Source organism: Manis pentadactyla, chromosome 13 (genome assembly GCF_030020395.1).
Source record: "Manis pentadactyla isolate mManPen7 chromosome 13, mManPen7.hap1, whole genome shotgun sequence".
Lineage (NCBI taxonomy): Eukaryota > Metazoa > Chordata > Mammalia > Pholidota > Manidae > Manis > Manis pentadactyla.
In genome coordinates, this window is record NC_080031.1 from 32,736,379 (window position 1) to 32,757,628 (window position 21,250).

The window sequence follows — 21,250 nt, forward strand, 5'->3', positions numbered from 1 at the left end:
ACTACTGTTTAATTTATAAGAAAAAGCCTGAGAGAACATTTTGTACTTTTTCTGAAAATTTATGGCCAATTATTCCTTCTAAGTCAGCAGCCTTCCTGTGGGTAAAACTGTAACATTTTCAGAATATCTCGCCTGGCTTTGGTTCATTTGCATATCCCCAGGGGTGGAGAGAAGTTTGTCTCTATGTCAATGGGTAATTACCTGGGCAACCAAGGGTGTGTCTAGACCTGAGAGGTTAAGGAGACGGTGCTGGACTGCAGTTTGTAAGTAATAAACGGGTTTTAAACTTTATTTCTCCCTTTGACTGATTTAGGTTTTTAGAGGTATTTTGCCCTGGGGTTTCCTCTCCCTGGACTTACACTTACAAAAGGGATGGGAAGGTGTTCCTTACGACCAGGATTGACCATCAAATGTCCCGATCAGGGCATTTTTACCCAGACTTGCTAAACCAAATAGGCTATCAAGAAACCACTGGTGTAATCAGGAGTATCCCAGGCAAACCAGAATGGAGGTGTAGTAGACTGATTCTAAAAATGCCCACAATTCCTCACCCCGCCTTTATCCCCATCTTTTGCAGAAGTTCATAGCTCCTCCTATCAAGAGGTGGACCCTATTCTTTCTGCATATGACCTTGAGAACCCAGCCAAGATCAGAACCACCCAACTGATCAGCCTAATTTCCTCTAAAATCATGAGCAACATGAGCCACCAAGTTTTGGAGTGGTTTGTTACACAGCAATAGCTAACCATTATTACTTACTCCAAGCATTCCCACCACTTCCGAAATGCAGCAAAGAAGCTTTGTACTGGAATGAACCAACCCAAACCACCTACAGATGGGGCAGGGTTAAGAAACCAAAGGCTCTTTAACCAAAGCCCTAGAAGATACTAAGTATTTTTTTTATTTTAGTTTTTACTTCCAATAACTTAATATTGTTCCATCTAATAATATTACAGACTATCTTTATATTTACTTCTAGGAAATTAAAATCTACTAAGATCTTAAATCTAAGTAGTATCACCTTGCATTTAAGTAGCATCTTACAATTTATGTAACATTTTACTAAAAAAAGCCACCAAAAACTATGAACCATAGGCAGAGCAGGTATCATTATGCCCAACTGACAAATGAGGAAATCAAATCACAGGGCAAATTAAATGACTTTCACAAATACTAAGAGGCAAAGCTACAATATTTAACAACTACACCTACAACCTTTCACTATTCCTTCTCTGTAGAGCTCTTATGCCAAAATCTTGGGTGAGTATTGGCATATATCATTTTTCAGGTATTTACTTAAATTACATAGATGAGGTACCATTTCTTTTCTTACAAAAGAAGGGAAAACATGACTTAGCTTAATGGTTGTTCTGAGGAGCAAAGAAAATAGTATATGAAAAGCACATCACACAACACCTAACACAAATGTTAGGCCCCCTGCCCACACTCACCATGATAAGGCTTTCTTCCAGGCTTGATAACCTCAACTCTCAAAACACTGAACACACTTGAAATAACAGACTTTCAGATAGTTAGCATAGGCAAATTTTATTTCTATGGTAGAAGCATTTATTTCAGTTATAGAAAAATAACACTATTTTAAAGTCAAAGAAACTAAACAGAAGTATATTTTTTCCATGTATACCCATACCCAAATATCACATATGGTTTCAAGACATTCTTAAATTAACAAGGAACAAATGCAGAATCAAGGTAGTATCTGTCACCAGAAGAGATGTATTAAAGCTACATTATCAGCCCTGTAAATCAGAAAACACAAAGTGATCTCGTGCAGTGATTCTCAATGTTAGTGTGCATTAGAATCACCTGAATTCTGGAAAAGCACCTTCAGGGGATGAAGGCAAGGTTAGCAAGCCCTTGGTCTCAGAATAAATACCAAGGGGTTTAAAGATACAAACTGTTCCTTCAGGGAGGGGCAAAGATGAAATACATCACAGTATATGAGACCAGCCATTTACTCACTCTGTGACTTCTCTGAGCCTCAGATTCAGGAATAATAATAGATTTTCTACTCCCAAAAACTGTTCTACAGACTAGATCAGATAGTGTGCAGTAAGTGTCCCTAATTCATTCACACACAGCTACTATCATTTCATCACCATCCTTATTATCTGATACAGAGGACATTCTCCCCCTACCCCAACTCCCACTCCCAAGTAGCTGCTACTATTTATTGTAAAAATCATATAACCACTCTTTGAGTTCAAGTTCATGAACTATTGGTACAATTTTTATATTGCTACCATTTTTACAAGCTTCAACTATTCACTTACACTAAGATTTCAGTACATGGTTGAAATGAAAATTTTTGTATCTAAACTAAGATAATGGATTCAAAGAAGGGAACTAAAGGTTAAAAAGTGTGTTGCTTCTAAAGCACCAACAGCTACATGAATGAACTTCTTTTCAAAGTGACCCATTTTAGACAATCTGGATGTTTCCTATACTGTTTTCTGAATCTCAGGTTATTTATAGATGGAAACATGGGAATAAAATACCTATAATCTTCATTAATTCCTATATTAATGAACTACACAGTAATGTTTCAGTTAAGGTTTGGCCATATAAGTAACTACCCACATAAACATCAGAGGTTTAATATTCTGAAACTATAAAACAGTTATAGAGGTGCCCAGGAAGGTTAGGATAGGGTTTATCAACCTCAGTAATACTTACACTTCGGGTTACATACTTCTTTTTTGTAGGGGTGTATCCTGTGCACTGCACTATGGAGGCATCCCTGGCCTCTACCCACTATATACTGATGGCAACCCTCCCCACTTCCCAGTTCTGACAACCAAAAATGCCTTTGGACACTGTCAAATATCTTCTGAGGGTCAAAATCACCCCTAGTCAAGAACCACTGAGCTAGAACTGTACATAGACATAACTGTGAACTCTGAGTGCACAGATTATACAAGACTATGTAATTTTACTAATTTAAAAAGTACAGCACAATAGTTTTGGCTATACTGTTTATGCTAGGGCACATAATTTTTATATAATATACTACTTATGCATACAATTACCCACATATATCTATCTTTTTCTTATTGAAAACACTGGCATTAAACAGGAAAAAAAAACATAGCTAATCCTGCAACCGTTTTTATATTACCTGATATATGGGAAAAATCTACGGTTTACAAACATTTGCTAAGTGGAGACCTAGATAAATCACTGCAAGTGTCCTTCCTTCTGAATTCGAAGCCTCTCTTTCTCTACTTGTAAGCGTTCCTTTTCAATCTGCAGCTTCTCTGATTCAAATTTCAAAAACTGCAGCCTGTCTTTTTCCAGCTGCAAGCGTTCTCTCTCAAGTTTCAGCTTCTCTGTTTCTATGTCCTGTGGCTGAAGCATGGACTTCTCTCCTTGACCAAGTTCATTTTCCAAAGATGGTTTCTCTGAGCTGACTATCTGCAGCCTCAACTTCTCTCTTTCAATCTGCAGCCGCTCCTTCTCCAGCTGGAGTCGCTCGTGCTCCATGTCTAAATGCCGCAGCCTCTCCTTCTCAATCTGTAGACGCTCCTTTTCTACCTGCAGTCTTTCTGCTTCAATATCCAGTCGCCGTTTTTCCAACTCTAGTTTCTGTTTCTCTATGTTTACAAGCAAATGGGACTCATCATACGCAGATCTGGATGGGGTTGAGTTCAGAGTAAAAAACTCATCAATGTGGGGGAAATCCGGAAGTTCATTTTCCCTCCTGGAATCTGGTATGACCGATGACAACATTTCTTCCTCCTCCTCGATCTCAAACTAAAAGACAAGGGAAAAGCAATTTTCAGTATTCAGTATGTATTTCTCCTTTATGGTTGGTATTTTGTCTAAGTATTTCTTAAAAGCTTTCTGTACTGCCTTAGCACACAAAACCATTTACTTTGAATTTTGAGAAACATTTACAACAAAGCACCTGATGTCACTAACGTATATAACTGTGAGTATATTTAGGTGAGAACGAAGATTAATGATGTAAAGAAAAAGAAAAGGAGTAACTTTGTTATACATTAAGTTAGCTTGAAAATCTGGGAAATTCTTCATTGTTCCTGGACTCACAAACACTCACGCCAGAACCGGAGGAAGGAAGCGAGCAAGGGGTCCCCAGGCCAAAGCTCACCTCAGGACTCTGAGCATCTCTCTCTTCCTGTTCCACTTTGACCTCCGTTAAGGGTCCACCTGCATCCCTAAAATCCGACACATTCTGCCAATCAAAATTTGTATCGCTTCGAAAGCCGACCTTCTCGTCCATCTCCTCCGTGAGGGAGTCATCCGGGTCGGAGCAGGGCAGCGGGAAGCCCGGGCCGGTGAGCCTGACGTCGGCCTTCACCCTCTTCCTCCGCATGAGCGCCCGCCAGTCCAGGTACCTGCGCTTCACCTCGGCGCCCGTCCGCTGCTCGCCCTCCCCCACGGCGTTCACGCACTGCGCTATCTCCTCCCACGCCAGGCGCTTCATCACGTTGATCGTCGTATTGAGCTGTTTGGAAAAAATGACTTCCTTCCTTTTCGTAATTTCTTTCAAAAGGGTCTGGGTTTCTTGAACACTAAAATTGCTTTTCCTTTTCCTTTTCAACTGCTTCATTTTTCTAACTTCGGTGTAGTTTTTTTACAGTAAGAGAAGATGTGAAAAGAATTTGAGGAATGCTACCACGTACAAAAATGAAAGACAATCCCGTGTTGGCACTTTGCTTAAATCAGGTTTCAGCTAGTAGCACAGCAGGCTTGGAAATTCCTAAAGAGAAGAGTAAAAGGTCGATCAACCTGCAACTTCTGCAATAATGTAGTTCAACCCAATAAGCCATATACATAACTTTAAAAAAAAAAAAAAAACCTCTAACTATGGCTCAAAACTGACTATATTTCTGTCTCTGCCAGCACCACCACAGTCCAAACTACTGTCCTTACTCACGTGGGCTTCTGTACTGTTGCTAATTGCTTGTATTCACTCTTGACCCACACGCTACCTCATCTTCTCCGTTCTACTGTCCCCATTTCATCTTCTCTAACTACACTGGCCTTCACTTCAACCACCCATTCTTGTCAAGCTCTTCCCCTGTTCAGGGCCTTTGAACACAATTCCTTCTGCCTACCGAATGGATTGCTCTCCTTTCTTGGCCTACTTAACTCCCCCTGGATTAGACATGGGTTCCTTGGTGAAGCCTTTCCTGATAAGCCAAATTACTCTAATGGAAGGTTTAGCTACAAACCTTTCTTCCTTTTCCTTGTCTAAATCCGTGCTAATATCCAGCTACAAGTCTCTCTCTTTCCCTTTTTACTACGAGTGCAGCAGTATCTCTGCTCACAATCATTTCCCCAGAGCCCAGCAGAGTTTCTGGGACATGGCAGGCACACCATAAATACTCCTTCAATGAATGAATGAATGAATGAGTCAATTTGCCGAATGGCCACTAGTTTGAGATATCAAAAAGAAAAAAAATTATAGACTGTGGAATAATTTTAGAGGAACACTGGAAGGCTGGGCTACAAAACCAGGAAGATTCAGAAATAGATTTGAGGCAATGTAATCTGATCAAAGAAGTGACAGCTACTTACATTTTACTACTTCTCAAATTAAAACTCATTTTTAGGTTAAAGCTACATACCAATTCTAAGTTTGGAATAAATTTTCCTGAAACAACAAAAATATTATAAGGATATGATAGAATAAAATAAAATAAAAGTGGCAAGGATTTTTCCCAGATACCCCACCTAATTATAAAGATTAATTAAACTAGAAAAAAAATTTGGAATTCCTAAGTCTTGTGGAGACTGATGCACATTTCATGGTCTGCCACTGTAATTCTGTCCCTCTATGCGCACCAAATCCCCCTACTCCTGCAAACCAAAGGATGTGAACAAAAGCTCCTAACACAAAACCAAACAAGGTTTGATGGTATATTTGCTTCTAGTTAATGCTTTTGATTATTCGCCTTTCTTTAAAGAATTTCAGTCCTTCACACAGTGTTCTGGGCCATTTTAATTACAGTTGAAGATCATGATACAGGGAAGTAATTGCACTTGGAGTCTACAGGAAATAAATGAAGGAATTTTCTTGTGACAAATTTAAAAATACATTCTGAGTGGGAAAGATCCTCTTGTAAACATTTCTTTTAGATGGATGCAAAACAAGAGTATTCAATTTCCAGAAGACTCTCATGCTGTCATAGCATCAGAGGGTATACCTGCAACTTGGTAGAAAGGTAAACTTTTCAGGCCCCATCTCAGACCAACCGCATCAGGAACTCTGGGAGTGGGACCTAGCAACTTGTTTCAATAAGACCTCCAAATGACTCTTATGTATGCTGGCATTTAAGAACCACTGTGCTAGACCCACACTAGTAAAAAAAATACTTCACACACCTTGATTTCAAGTGTTATACAGTGCATCTGATTGGCAGAATCTGAAGGACAGCCCAAATCCTCATCACAGGGGAGCTGGGAAATGTAGTTTTCTATAATCTAGCTCTTGCATTATAAGAATGAACACTGGAAAGTTGAAAAAGGTGTTGAGGGAGAATTTTCTTTGGAAAAGGCAAGTACATAAAGGGGAACAAGGCTCAGAAAGAGTAAGGGTTAGATACACAAACCATGTTTTCTAACTTCAAATTCATTCAGTGACACTGCTTATGACAACTTTTTCCTCTCCAAAATGAAAGGCTGTATGTACACAATGAGATTGTTAAGGTCCCTTCCAGCTCTTATCATTGTATGATCACAGTATTTCAGGCCTATATGAAGAAAAATACCAAATACCCATTAAGTTCCATGTCCTGTCATTTAATCTCCACCACAGCACTGAATGCAAGATACTAGCATTTATTTTTGTAAAACAAGATTCAGAGAAATTAAGTAATTTGTACACTACATAACTAAATGACAGAACTTAAATCAGGTTCTCTATGCCAGGCCATATCTCCTTCCACTTTATTAGTAGCTTGTGACAGCTTCATCTTAGAAATATGTTGCTAAGTTTAGAGATGTCTTTTAGAAAATATTCAAAAAGCAGATTCTTATCTCAGTGGAAGGTTTTGATAAAATTCTACAGATGGGCAGAAAAACTGTTCAGTTTTAACTAGGGATATTTCACTCTACCTTGGTTTCTTCTTTTAAATACCTTAATACCTGCCAACTAAAGATTTTTATTAGGGCAAAAAATATTTCTCTGGTAACTGACAATACAAATGGAATCATCTACTGGAGTAAAAATATAGCAATTGACTAAGACTAAACTTAATCAGAAAATGCACAAATCTTTTCTATCACTGAGCCTCTTCTTTTTAGGATTTAAAAGTGGATGAAATTCCTTTTCTAAATTCTAATAAAATTGTTTAATTATGATTTCACTAACATGTTTATGCATTTTTTCCTTTCCAAATCCCCAGTAATCATTGTTCAACTGACTGTGTATGTACATAATAACATTACCAAAAATATGCCCATCACTACATTTTTGTTTCTAATCATTCATGTGGAATAAACATTGCCTGAACTGCCGCTTGCTGCTCAAATGGAGGTCAGAGGGAACTAAAAATTCACGATAGCAGAAAACGAACTCTCAAGAAATCATTGTCAATTTCACACACCCACAATAAGGGCAAAGGATGTAAAAACAAAAATTTGCAAACAAACTACTTCTAAAGTAGACTTACAAAATAATAAAGTGGAAATCCACTAAGTTGGAATGTATTATCAATGGCAGCACTTTTGACCTTGTCCTAGGCAAATACTGCACTTAAAAGTTAAATATAAGTTCCATGTCACTAGAATATAGCAAAGATACTCATAAATTAAAACATCACAAGAGGCAGTGTAGGTCAGTGGTTACGGGCACAACCTCTGCTATCAGACCATCCAGGTGAGAGTCCTGGCTCCGCCACTTCCTGGCTGTGTGGCCTTAGTTACTTAACCACCATATGTGCAATTTCATTTGTAAAATAGTATCATTTCATAGAAATACTGTAAGGAGTGAAAGATTTACTAAAATATGGAGAATAGTTCCTGGCACACATTAGGCAAGTGAGTGCATCAAAGGCAAAATCATTAAATTTTGACAAAAGAAACAGAAAGGTTGCAGTAATATTTGGTATTGTTATAGTTCCTTGGTGAAGTGGTAGGTCTGTGGGTCTTTATTATTATGCTTCATAACAATACATGCTTTATTAGTGTTATGCTGGCGCCTCCTAGTACGAGCTGGCAAAGTCAGTTGTGCACATCTCTTCCCAGCCCTACATTCAGCAATGTCATCATGTTGGGAGCTAGAAACTGGCCAAGATGGAAGCTTTTACACCACAGAAATGGCCAAATGTTACAAACTAGAGTGGTCAAGGAGCTGTTTTACTAGCATGCTTACAGCTACATTATTCTTGCATATTTAAAATACTACCTATTAAATATTAGGGCAATATGATGTTTAATTTGACTCTAAGTCTGTCTAGTGAACTGTCTAGAAGACTTGTAATTTTAGAGGATCACATTTAAACAGACTCTGGCCTAATCCTTACACAATTCAAGTCATCTAATGGGCTGGGCAAGCATTCAGCTTTCCTATAGAGGTGACTGAAGAAAACTCATGCAGTACTATGTTTATAAGCCATATAAAAAAGAACTGAAGCAAACTGATTCATACCAGCCCAAATATGCGTCTTCTTAGTATCTATGCTGCAGCTTACTTCGAGGTATTACTGAAGTCAAAATGGCATTTTTCTTACTCTACCACTTGCTCTTCCAGTATGAGGATCGGGGGATGGTAGGCCACCTGCTCCAAAGGCAGTATCTTTAATCTATAATACTGTGCCTAACAAATAGGAGGAGGTAAAAAATAAAAATATAACTTAAAATAAGGTGTTTGAGCAATAGGAAAGACAGTAGAAAGTGAAACAGAAAATAAGGAAGGTAAACTAGCAAAACTGAAGCTTCTATGAGCAAAGCATAGATATAAAAGAAAAAAGGCAGCCAAGTCAATACAGGCAAGAATTAGTTTATGAGATTAAGTGAAGGCCTTAGATTTTATCTAAACCACCTACCCTATAACTTTGCCAATAAGTTAACAAGTTATACAAAATTCTGGAAAGAAAATTTCAAGTAAACAGGCTATGTGGCTACTTAGGCATCTACTTATGAACCAATAATGAGCAGGTTATCAAAGAAATATTTTCAAAATGGAATCAACAAGGTCGGAGGCGGAGCCAACATGGCGGCGTGAGTAGGACAGTGGGAATCTCCTCCCAAAAACACATATACTTTTGAAAATACAACAAACACAACTAGCCCTAAAAGAGAGACCAGAAGACGCAGGACAGTGGCCAGACTGCAGCTACACCAGCGAGAACCCAGCGACTGGTGAAAGGGGTAAGATACAAGCCCCGGCCCGGCGGGACCCGAGGGCCCCTCCCCCCAGCTCCCGGCGGGAGAAGAGCAGGCAGAGCGGGAGGGAGACGGAGCCCAGGACTGCCGAACACCCAGCCCGAGCCATCCGGGCCAGAGCGCACACACAGTACGTGCCCAGGGGGCCCTGGATACTGGGGGAACAGGGAGTAAGACCTCTGAGCGGGTGCTGAAGCTGATGCCCCTGTGACAAAGAAAAGCAGGGGCTTTTTGAAAGTCTTAAAGGGACAGGGACTTAACAGCTTGACGGAAACAACCCAGGTCACAGTACAGCAGCTGGAAATTACAGGGAAAACCGGGTGCACTAACCCCCTGGGCAACAGCTCTGAGACCCCTCACGGAGGCAAACAGTCAAGCAGCCCCCCCATCCATTACCCCACCGGGCGCTGCGAAAGCAGAGAAGCAGCCTGAGACAAATTCCGCCCACAGAAAGGGAAATTTCTCCCTTCCGGCCAGGCAAGACACAAAGACCCACTCTACACGCAATTACCCAACACAAGCCACTAGGGGTCGCAGTTGTCCCAGTAAAGAAAGGCCAGTAGCAAGTGAAAATTTTGGCCCTCCCAGCTGACAGTCAATAGCACCTGTCAACATGAAAAGGCAAAAAAATATGATCCAGACAAGACTAACCCAGACAGCTTCGGCATCTGCTACATCTTCCCCTGAGAAGGAATCTGGGGAGATAGATTTAGCCAGTCTTCCTGAAAAAGAATTCAAAACAAAAGTCATAACCATGCTGATGGACTTGCAGAGAAATATGCAAGAACTAAGGAAGGAGAATTCAGAAATAAAACAAGCTCTGGAAGGACTTCAAAACAGAATGGACGAGATGCAAGAGACCATTAATGGACTAGAAAACAGAGAACAGGAACGCAGAGAAGCTGATGCAGCGAGAGATAAAAGGATCTCCAGGAATGAAAGAATTTTAAGAGAGCTGAGTGACCAATCGAAAAGGAACAATATTAAGAATCATAGGTATTCCAGAAGAAGTAGAGAGAGAAAAGGGGATAGAAAATGTCTTTGAAGAAATAATTGCTGAAAATTTCCCCAAACTAGGGGAAGAAATGGCCTCTCAGACCACAGAGGTACACAGAACTCCCATGACAAGGGATCCAAGGAGGGCAACACCAAGACACATAATAATTAAAATGGCAAAGATCAAAGACAAGGACAAAGTATTACAGGCAGCCAGAGAGAAAAAAAAGGTCACCTACAAAGGAAAACCCATCAGGCTATCATCAGACTTCTCAACAGAAACCCTACAGGCCAGAAGAGAATGGCATGATATACTTAATGCAATGAAACAGAAGGGCCTCAAACCAAGACTACTGTATCCAGCACGAATATCATTTAAATATGAAGGAGGGATTAAACAATTCCCAGACAAGCAAAAGGTGAGGGAATTTGCCTCCCACAAACCACCTCTACAGGGCATCCTACAGGGACTGCTCTAGATGGGAGCACTCCTAAAAAGAGCACACAACAAAACACCCAACATATGAAGAAGGGAGGAGGAGGAATAAGAAGGGAGAGAAATAAAGAATCATCAGACTGTGTTTATAATAGCTCAACAAGCGAGTTAAGTTAGACAGTAAGATAGTAAAGAAGCTAACCCTAAACCTTTGGTAACCACAAACTTAAAGCTGCAATGGCAATAAATTCATACCTTTCAATAATCACCCTAAATGTAAATGGACTGAATGCACCAATCAAAAGACACAGAGTAATAGAATGGATAAAAAAGCAAGATCCATCCATATGCTGCTTACAAGAGACTCACCTCAAACCCAAAGACGTGCACAGACTTAAAGTCAAGGGATGGAAAAAGATATTTCAAGCAAACAACAGAGAGAAGAAAGCAGGTGTTGCAATTCTGGTATCAGACAAAACAGACTTCAAAATAAAGAAAGTAACAAAAGACAAAGAAGGACATTACATAATGATAAAGGGCTCAGTCCATCAAGAGGATATAACCATTCTAAATATATATGCACCCAATACAGGAGCACCAACATACCTGAAACAAATATTAATAGAACTAAAGGAGGAAATAGAATGCAATGCATTCATTCTAGGAGACTTCAACACACCACTCACTCCAAAGGACAGATCCACCAGACAGAAAATAAGTAAGGACACAGAGGCACTGAACAACACACTAGAACAGATGGACCTAATAGACATCTACAGAACTCTACATCCAAAAGCAACAGGATACACATTCTTCTCAAGTGCACATGGAACATTCTCCAGAATAGACCACATACTAGGACACAAAAAGAGCCTCAGTAAATTCCAAAAGATTGAAACCCTACCAACCAACTTTTCAGACCACAAAGGCATTAAACTAGAAATAAACTGTTCAAAGAAAGCAAAAAGGCTCACAAACACATGGAGGCTAAACAACACGCTCCTAAATAATCAATGGATCAATGACCAAATCAAAATGGAGATCCAGCAATATATGGAAACAAATGACAACAACAACACTAAGCCCCAACTTCTGTGGGACACAGCAAAAGCAGTCTTAAGAGGAAAGTATATAGCAATCCAAGCATATTTTAAAAAGGAAGAGCAATCCCAAATGAACGGTCTAATGTCACAACTATTGAAATTGGAAAAAGAAGAACAAATGAGGCCTAAGGTCAGCAGAAGGAGGGACATAATAAAGATCAGAGAAGAAATAAATAAAATTGAGAAGAATAAAACAATAGCAAAAATCAATGAAACCAAGAGCTGGTTCTTCGAGAAAATAAACAAAATAGATAAGCCTCTAGCCAGACTTATTAAGAGGAAAAGAGAGTCAACACAAATCAACAGTATCAGAAATGAGAAAGGAAAAATCATGACGGACCCCGCAGAAATACAAAGAATTATTAGAGACTACTATGAAAACCTATATGCTAACAAGCTGGGAAACCTAGGAGAAATGGACAACTTCCTAGAAAAATACAACCTTCCAAGACTGACCCAAAAAGAAACAGAAAATCTAAACAGACCAATTACCAGCAACAAAATGGAATCAACAAGTTAGATGTCCTTAAAAATAGAGCAGAAAGCTACAGTTACATCAAATTCCGTATCAAATTAAATATAATGTATTAAGGATAACTTTTTGTTTCCACAGATACAGAATGTTTCAACCATTTAAAAGCTTTGTAAACCATTTTAAAAGCATTCTTTTTAAGTTAAAATCATGGTAAAAATACACATTCATCAATATGGGATTGGATGAATAAATTATACTACAGCCAACTAATGGAATAATGTGATAAACGTCACATTAGAGTATGAATGAGTTAGCAAATTATTCCTGTGTAAATGCCAGTTACTGCAGGCCAACAAAATCAGAAAGGGAATGTGTACATGTCTGTGCGCCTCACTCTACACAGCTTCACTCACTCTGCCCACCACCAGTCACCAACTCTATAGTCATTTCTGTTCAGCTGTAAGACTGTTAACCCAGAGCACATCTGTTTTATTTTACTTTAAGGTGATTAACAGAACATTAAAAATGTACTTATGAAGGATTTTTATTACAGAAAAATACATTTTTAATAAACCAAATATCCACAAATCTCTGCCGACAAAAAACCTACCAATGTAACTAATATTAATAATTCAGAGTTTTTTTCCTAGAATATCGTGTTAATTATATACATTTATGAATTACAGATTACATATTATACATATTACATGAATATGTAGGAGTCCATTCAGATACATTCATTAAAAAAGCAGTGACTGTTGAAAATGCTGAGATATAAAATTATAAGATAATTACGGAAAAGTGAGATGTCTAGAACGAATCTAAAAGACAAATGAAGAGACAAAGAGGGAATCATGAATGTAAAAAAAACTTACCAGTATAGTAAAAAATACGAGATGAAGAAAAATTACAAAATTGAAAAATTCTGAAGATGTTGCTTAGAGCAGTGTCCCCCACTTTGTACATAGGAATCACCTGGAGCTCTTGCTAAAATGAAAGTCTGACTCAGTGGGCCTGGAGGAGGGCCGGTAGATCTGTATTTCTGCAAACTCCCAAAACGATGCTGAGGCCACTGGTGCTTGGACTACTCTTGGAGTAGCAATAGTCTAGCACACAGCAGCACTATCCAACAGAAACGTGTAATCCATTTATGTAACTTTAAAATTCTCTAGTAGCCATGGTAAAGCAAAACAAAAACAAGGTGGAATTAATTTTAACCTATTTTATTTACTACCATATATTCAATACATTATTATTTCAACATCTAATCAATATAAAAAGTATTAATAGAGCTTCCATTCTTGTTTTTTCCTTAAGTCTTTCAATCTAGCATGTATTTTTACAGTTAGAGCACATCTTATTTTGTACAAGTCCATTTCAAGAACTTAACACCACATATTAGTGCAGGTCTAAGCAGAGTGAAATCACAGGGAACTTTTTAAAACTTCCTATAACCACTCTCCACCTCTGACCAATTAAGACAATCTTTAGAATAGGGCCAGATATTGGGAGTTTAAAAAGCTCTCAAGTAGGTCTTAAGTACTCTTACCACACACACACACACACACACACACACACACACACACGTATAACTATGTGAGTTGATGGATGCCTTAATTATCTTGATCTTGGTAATCATCCCAAAATATATTATGCATATCAAATAATCATGTTGTACACTTTAAATATATACAATTATATTTGTCAATTATTCCTTAATAAAGTTGAAAAAAAAAAACCACTCTAGATTTGCAGCCAGGATCACAAAGCACCCTGCTAGAGAAATCAGTGTTAAAAGTTTCTTTGCTCAAATGTACACAGATGCAAGGGGAGTGCAAATTCTGGAGCTTCTAAGAAATTTTCCTTCAGATATCATTAAGAAAAGGCCTCATCTGCCACAACACTTACACAAAGACAAAGCTGGTCTCTTTTTGGAAAAATATGCCCTATAGAATGTTATGTCAGATGGAAAAAAAAGATCTAATTGTAAGGACCAACTCAGACTCCTGTGTGCTGGAAACACCTCAAAGGAATGAATACAAGCCAAACCAATTTAGTTTTAAGAAATGGACTGCTCTGTTTTGAGAACCAAACTTTCTTTTAAGTAGAATGTCTTTCGACATCCATCCATATCCTTATTAGAAAGAATTAGGACTGAATTAGAAGTATACATCCATTAGTAGATTGAGTAATTAAGACACATTGCTGCATTCCACACATATGTATTGAAAAGACTTTCCATACATGTAAGAGGTAAATGTACTCTACTCTTCTTCTATCCCTGTTACAAACCTTATCTAAGCCCTACCTATATATCTTCGTATCTAGTTTTCATCCTTCTTGCCGCCTGCTAAATCTTCAAAATCCAGTGGGTATTTTACACTACATTTTACAACTCAATTTGGACTAGCCACACTTCTGAGAGTTCAATAGCAATATGTGGCTATTGGCTACTGTATTGGTCAGCACAGTTCTAGCTTTCATGATACCTGCCTTAGGTCGATCATATGTTCCTTTAGCCCATCCTCTCCCCTCCCCATATTTCTGCAGTTTTGGCTATTTTATTTACTACCATATATTCAATACATTATTATCTACTTATCCTCAGCACTCAGCTTAAATGTGTTCAGGACGCCTTTGATCCCCTTCATCGAAGTCTAATAGCCTTGCTACAATGTTTCCATTCACTACACTTTACATTAGGAGCAATAAGGGATCAAAAGTATATACATTACTCTTGCTATCAAATAATTTATAATCTAGTAAAAACTGTAAAAGGTACATGCATAAAAATTATACATGAAAAAATCATAAGAGATTATAAACTAAAAGTTATAAGTAGACTACCTAGACTTGTATGTTAATTCTACCACTTACTAGCTCTGTGATCCTAAACAAATTGCTTAACCTTCTAAATTTATTTCCTCATCTATAAATGAGACTAGAATAATACTCATGATGCTTTGAGGAGTACATGAGATAATCCAGTTAAGAAGCTTACAATACTTAAGATATAGTAAGCCCTCAACAAGTATCAGCAATTATCCATTTCCTAGTATAGTGTCTGGGCACAGTAAGCAAATATTTTTTTACTGGGTGAACAATGTGAAAATATTAAAAACGTAACAAGAGAAATACTAACAAAATACCCTGGTGTGCAGAAATAGGAGAAATCTTTGGTACGATGAAGGAAGGTTGTGAGAAGGAATTAGCATTTGATTTGGGCCTTATAAAACAAATAGATGATAAGAGACAATAACAAAGGAGAGAAGTACCAGGGATTAGAGCTGGACAACTAGGCAGGGGCCAAATGCCAACAAATCTTTAAAGTTGGCTTAGTAAGGCCTTATACTTTGCTGAAAAACTTACTGCACGAGACAAATATATCTGTCACAGTTCAAATAGTTTTGAGATTCAGGCAGGTAATCTTCTATATGCTGGCAAAATGACTGTAATATACAAAGTCTAACAGAAAAATGTAAGTATGTAATACAATAATGAACAATTGCAGTTGTCAAGAGAATCCTAATTTAGGCAGATAACCATTAGATTTTGCTGCTCTCAGAATCTGAGATTAGTTTAGTAACTGGATTGTGGTAAGTATACGTACATGGTAGAAATAACAAGTCATTTTAAAACTATGCCTGAGTCAATATATTTTTAAGATTTTGGTAGCAGTTGTTGTTATTTGCATTTCCTACTTTTGCCCAGCAATTTGTAACCCCATACCTCTGACAAAAAGTAGTATTCCTGTCCTTGACCTATGTTAACCTGATGGACTATTTCATAGACAAAAAGTACTTCAACACACTTTAACCTCACTGAAATTGACCTAGGGATTATATTAATTTTCCAGTTGGTTATGATTTAATCGTGTGAAAACCTCTAACAACTTCTGATTAATGTAAGAAAGTACCAAAATCAAGACACCTTAAGTTGCAAGCTATGCTTGCACAGACAGAAGCTATGTTCCAGGAATGGCTTTTTTTTCTGTTTTGGCACTCATGTAACAGAGCATGGTTTTCTGTCATCCATTACCCAACAATTCACTCAAATATTTACTGAGCTTCTACTATGTGATAGATATTCTTGGTGCTAGGGATATAACACCTCATAAAATGTCAAAACATGTCATTTTAAAGGTCAGATACAATCCTTTTTATATTGGTTGTCTTCCCTATCTTTACAGAGACAATTCTGTCATTGCAACCTCCAAAGTCATAGATCTTCCATGTCCCAACAGAAAGAACAGCCATTTTCCTGAAATCCCATCTCACAGTCATTCTTTACTGGTTGGAAAGAGGTTTAATTATAAGTAGTTCACGTACATAGTCCTCGTGAAGATGTACCTCCAGTGGCATATTGTAACTGGGCAATTTTTCTCAAGGAGTAATACTTGAGAATTAAGTTCCTAAATACTGCCTAAGACGGAATCAAGAGGTCTGAGGATAATCAGGCAGTAAATCCTGGGTCCAAAAATTGTTTTAGGTAAATTCATTAGGTTGTTCAAGAAGAAAAGCATCACGAAATCCACAAACCTTCCCCAACCCGCACCCCGATTTTCTTTTAAGTGTTCCCCCAACCCCTAGCCTCACGTTCTTATAGGAAATTCACTTCCCAGCAGTACGATGCTTTTCTCTATAAACTTGTAGTAGGTAAAGTTTACTTAAGGGTCACCTTTTACAGATTAACAAAATACCCCTCGCTCCCTCCCCGCCGCTCTCTTCGGGTCCGCCCTGTACCAGCTCGGGGGAAGAACTGAGGAAGACGACCCCGAGAAGCCACCCCGGAGAAGGGGACGCGACCCGACGGCCAGAGCTCAGCGGCTGCCCCTGGTGGGAGACGGGACGACGGGGGAGGAGAAGCCTTTCTCAGAATATTAGTGTCCTAACTGGGTGCCGGAAACTTCGGCAGCCGCCAGAGGCCTGGGCGCTCCCCTCCCGCCCGGGTCAGGCGGCAGCCGTGACGGGTGCTTCTCCCGAGCGTCGCAGTCCCCCACGGCGCGGAGCCAGGGCAACAGCCGGCGGGGGAGGACAGACACCTGCCGGCCTCCGCCGGGACCCTCCCCGCTGAGGGAACCCACCAGCCGTGGCACCGCCGCCTCGGGGCCACCTCCTCCGGGACCGAACCACTCACCTGCGACCCCGGCGGCACCTCCGCCCGGTCGCCGCTAAGTGGGGGTCGGAAAAAAGATGCTTCATTGATTCCCCGCCCATGACTGGGACCACCTCCCTGTCGCCACGCATTGGCTGGCGTGGCTGCCACTCGTTAGATGTGGCCCGCCCATTGGTCTGGAGAGTATTGCCATTCTGGCTGAGGGCCCGCCCCAGGTCTGGCCTCACAATGGGAATCGAGTCCCAAACCGGTTCCGGGTTAGTGCCCTGGAATTCCGCCCCCTTGTGATCGTGGCCTTCCGCTCTGCGCTCGGTCTTTGGCGGGGGGCTGTGTCAGTCAAGCGGGTTCTAGAAAGGATTGGCCCCTAGAGATCAGCCGGCTTCGCCGTTCCTCCTGATTGGGACGCTGGCCGCTCCGTCTCCAAACTGTGCTCGGCCCTTGACCCTCACCAATTAAAAGGGCGAAGAGAAAGTGGGGCCCTTGCGTTGCCCCAGGCGGTTCCTAGCACAGTATCAGCGCGTGCTCGCCCCTCTGCGACCTAGCTTGGCTTTAACCGTTCTTCTGAGCCTGCCCCTGACAAAGGTCACCAGTGTTCTGGCTAAATCCGAATGTCACTTGTCAGTCCTTATCTTACTTGACTCCCGAAAACACATTTGACTTGTTGACTATTCATTGTTTCTCAGAATATGTGCAGCTCCTGGCTTGCTGCCCTCTGCTCCCTTGGTCAGTGTACCCTGCTGGTGCCTCTTTCGCTGCCCTCTCAAGTTTAGTGTTACATACGAACCCGTCTGTCTGCCCGTCGCCTTTGTCCAGGCCTCTATTGAGTTCCTGAGTTACATCAGAGTCTCCGTAGCGACCTCTCAACCAGCGGCCAGACAGGGTTCCGTTCTCCAATCGTAGCCAAGGCGTGCTGCTTAAGGTTCTCAGTGGAGTCAGACTCATCTCAATAAATCACAAACTCTTCGCAAGAGTTTCTCCTACTTTTTCCTCAGGCTTCATCTTCTATCAGCATTCTGCCTCTTCCCTCTTCCTTTCCTTACCCCAATTCCTTTGCTCTTTCACTTCCCAATCTTGACAGTGATCTTGCAACCTAGTTAATCCTGGAAAACTTTTTCCCTGCCTCTTCCCTTTTATGCTCAGGATTCGTTTTAAAACCTAACTTTATGAAGGAAGACTTCCTTTCTCTCCATTCACCCTAACTCCACTTTCGAGATGTCCCTCTAATGTAGATTTGGCAGATAAAGGACAGGATGCTCAGCTAAATTTGAAATTTGAGTAAAATCTTTAGTAGAAGTATGTCCCGTGCAATATTTGGCATCCTGTATTTTTATTTGCTAAATCTGGCAACACCACTCCAGCATGCTTCCATCACAGTGACACAGGGACTGTGCGTTTAGGCAGAGTAGGTTGAGGACCTCCAGAGAAAAAGAAGAGCAAGCTGATTACAGTCAGAACAATGTAACAATGTGCAAAGAAATCCCTATTGAAACTCGTTGTTAAGCATTACTCAAAGTCAGAGTCACACTAATTCTCTAGGGTAAAGATACCAGACTAGGAATATAAACATCTTCATTGAGATCAGTTAAAGCTCAAAAGGCCAGGAGCCACTTGGCCCTGGAATGTTTGAGTGTTCTGCAGATAAAGAGAAATGTCTCAGCATAACCCATGACTTCATTGTATCAATTAGATCATGACACTGTAAAATTTACCTTAGCCTGTGCTCGCTTCAGCGGCACATATACTAAAATTGGAATGATATAGAGAAGATTAGCGTGGCCCCTGGGCAAGGATGATACGCAAATTCATGAAGCGTTACATATTTTTGAGCCCAGTTTGAAAAAGACATATGCACCCCTATGTTTATCGCAGCACTATTTACAATAGCCAAGAAATGGATGCAACCTAAGTGTCCATCAGTAGATGAATGGATAAAGAAGATGTGGTACATATACACAATGGAATATTATTCAGCCATAAGAAGAAAACAAATCCTACCATTTGCAACATCATGGACAGAGTTAGAGGGTATTATGCTCAGTGAAATAAGACAGGCAGAGAAAGACAAGTATCAAATGATTTCACTCATCTATGGGGTATAAGAACAAAGAAAAAACTGAAGAACAAAACAGCAGCTGACTCACAGAACCCAAGAATGGACTAACAGTTACCAAAGGGAGAGGGTCTGGGAAGGATGGGTGGGAAGGGAACGATAAGGGGGAAAAAGGGGCATTACGATTAGCACACATAATGTAGCAGGGGAGCACATGGGAAAGGCAGTATATACAGAGAAGACAAGTAATGATTCTATAGCATCTTACTGCGCTGATGGACAGTGACTGTAATGGTATGTGGGGGGACTTGATAATAGCAGAAGTCTAGTAACCATAATGTTGTTCAAGTAATTGTACATTAATGATATCAAAATAATAAATAAATAAATAAATAAATTACCTTAGCCTGCTAAAAGGCCCAGCTTATTTTTAACTGTAGCTATGTGCTGTGTTTCCTTCTCTAATCCTAATCAAGTAATCTGCAACCTAGGAACAAGATTAATTTAGTAAGCACGCCCAACTATAAACAGCTCAAGAAGTTAAGAAGCAAGATTCTTAACACACTTTAGCAAACAGGCAACACCCCAGCCCACCTTGGGGGTAGGGCTGCCGGTATTAATTGACATGCTCCCAGAGGAAAACTGCTAACCTGAGAAAGAAACAGAGCGGGAAATTTCTTCTGTTACTCATCAAAAAAGAGCATTCTGGGACCACTCAACAAGTCTGCACCCCTAGCCCTTTACCCCCATTCCTAAATCCTCAACTGTGCATACAACCCCTAGACAACAGGCCAACTACTGGCTGTCTTGTCCCCTCCTGGCGTGAGCCCGGAGTTCTGTCCTCTCACTTTATCTCTAAATAAAAGCCTCTACCTTGCCCTCCTACCTTGAGTGTTTGCTAAGTTTATTCTTCAACTCCATGAACAAGAACCCCGGCATCAACAGTCAGTGTCTTTCCTTTCCTGTGACAGCTCTTATCACATGTCCCATGTGGATGGTTCTTGTTCATTCTAATTCCTTTGCTTAGCAGTGCCTAGAATATAATAGGTACTTAAAAGAGATTTTGTAAATAAATAATGGAATATTCTGGATGAATGGTGAACCCTTGCTAGAGTCCTGGAGGAATTCTCTTCCATAAAATAGGAAGTACTTATGAAATACAATCTTTGAAATGTCAGGAAGGATAAGTTTAATCTTTCAGATTTTTACTTATGACTTTTCATAAGAAGCATATATACACTTTTGCCTAGGTAGAACAAGAAAACTTCTGTTGTTTTGGAAAAATATGAAAATTTGTATGTTATAATTTTGGGTTTTGTTTGTGGTGGATGCTTTGAGTGAGTGCAGTGAGAAGGTAAGAGAATTATCCATTCCTATATGACCAAACATATTCTCTCTCTCCCCTTTCAAAGTTGGTTGGCCACTTGAATCTATTTATTTACTTCAGTAACAGGGATAAGTCCTAGAATAAGTCAGTAGGTATTAAGAACTGTTGCTTTCATATCATGAACTCTAAGATTCTTCCAATTAACCTATTTGTTTGTTGCAGGAACTTTTCCAAATACTCCAACTATATTTTCCTCAGTGTGTGTAAAATTTCAATATTTGCAGAATCTCTTGCCTGGCTTTAGTGCATCTCCGCACAATGGGTGTTTCTAGGGGGTGGAGAGGAGTAGTTCATCTTCTTATTAGTAGGTAAT

At 39.8% G+C, this 21,250-nt stretch overlaps 1 protein-coding gene and 1 non-coding gene across 4 annotated transcripts; one reads left to right on the forward strand and one right to left on the reverse strand.

Moving 5' to 3' along the window:
* Positions 1 to 1,529: 1,529 nt before the first annotated feature.
* MSANTD4 (Myb/SANT DNA binding domain containing 4 with coiled-coils) lies at positions 1,530 to 17,681 on the reverse strand. 3 transcript variants are annotated; one of them, XM_036902736.2, is made up of 3 exons: positions 17,522 to 17,681; positions 4,133 to 4,744; positions 1,530 to 3,774 (listed from the first exon to the last, which is right to left on the reverse strand). In XM_036902736.2, the coding sequence occupies exons 2-3, from the start codon at positions 4,592 to 4,594 to the stop codon at positions 3,199 to 3,201; spliced, it is 1,038 nt and encodes a 345-aa protein (XP_036758631.1). In that variant the 5' UTR covers positions 4,595 to 4,744; positions 17,522 to 17,681; the 3' UTR covers positions 1,530 to 3,198. The 3 variants fall into 3 exon arrangements, with proteins under 3 accessions (XP_036758631.1, XP_036758632.1, XP_057346875.1); XM_036902737.2 differs by having other exon boundaries at positions 17,469 to 17,681; XM_057490892.1 differs by lacking the exon at positions 17,522 to 17,681 and adding an exon at positions 13,261 to 13,598.
* A 1,536-nt stretch (positions 17,682 to 19,217) lies between these two features.
* On the forward strand, positions 19,218 to 19,324 carry LOC118921179 (U6 spliceosomal RNA). Its single transcript, XR_005028224.1, has one exon. It is a non-coding gene; the product is annotated as a U6 spliceosomal RNA (small nuclear RNA).
* Positions 19,325 to 21,250: the final 1,926 nt, after the last annotated feature.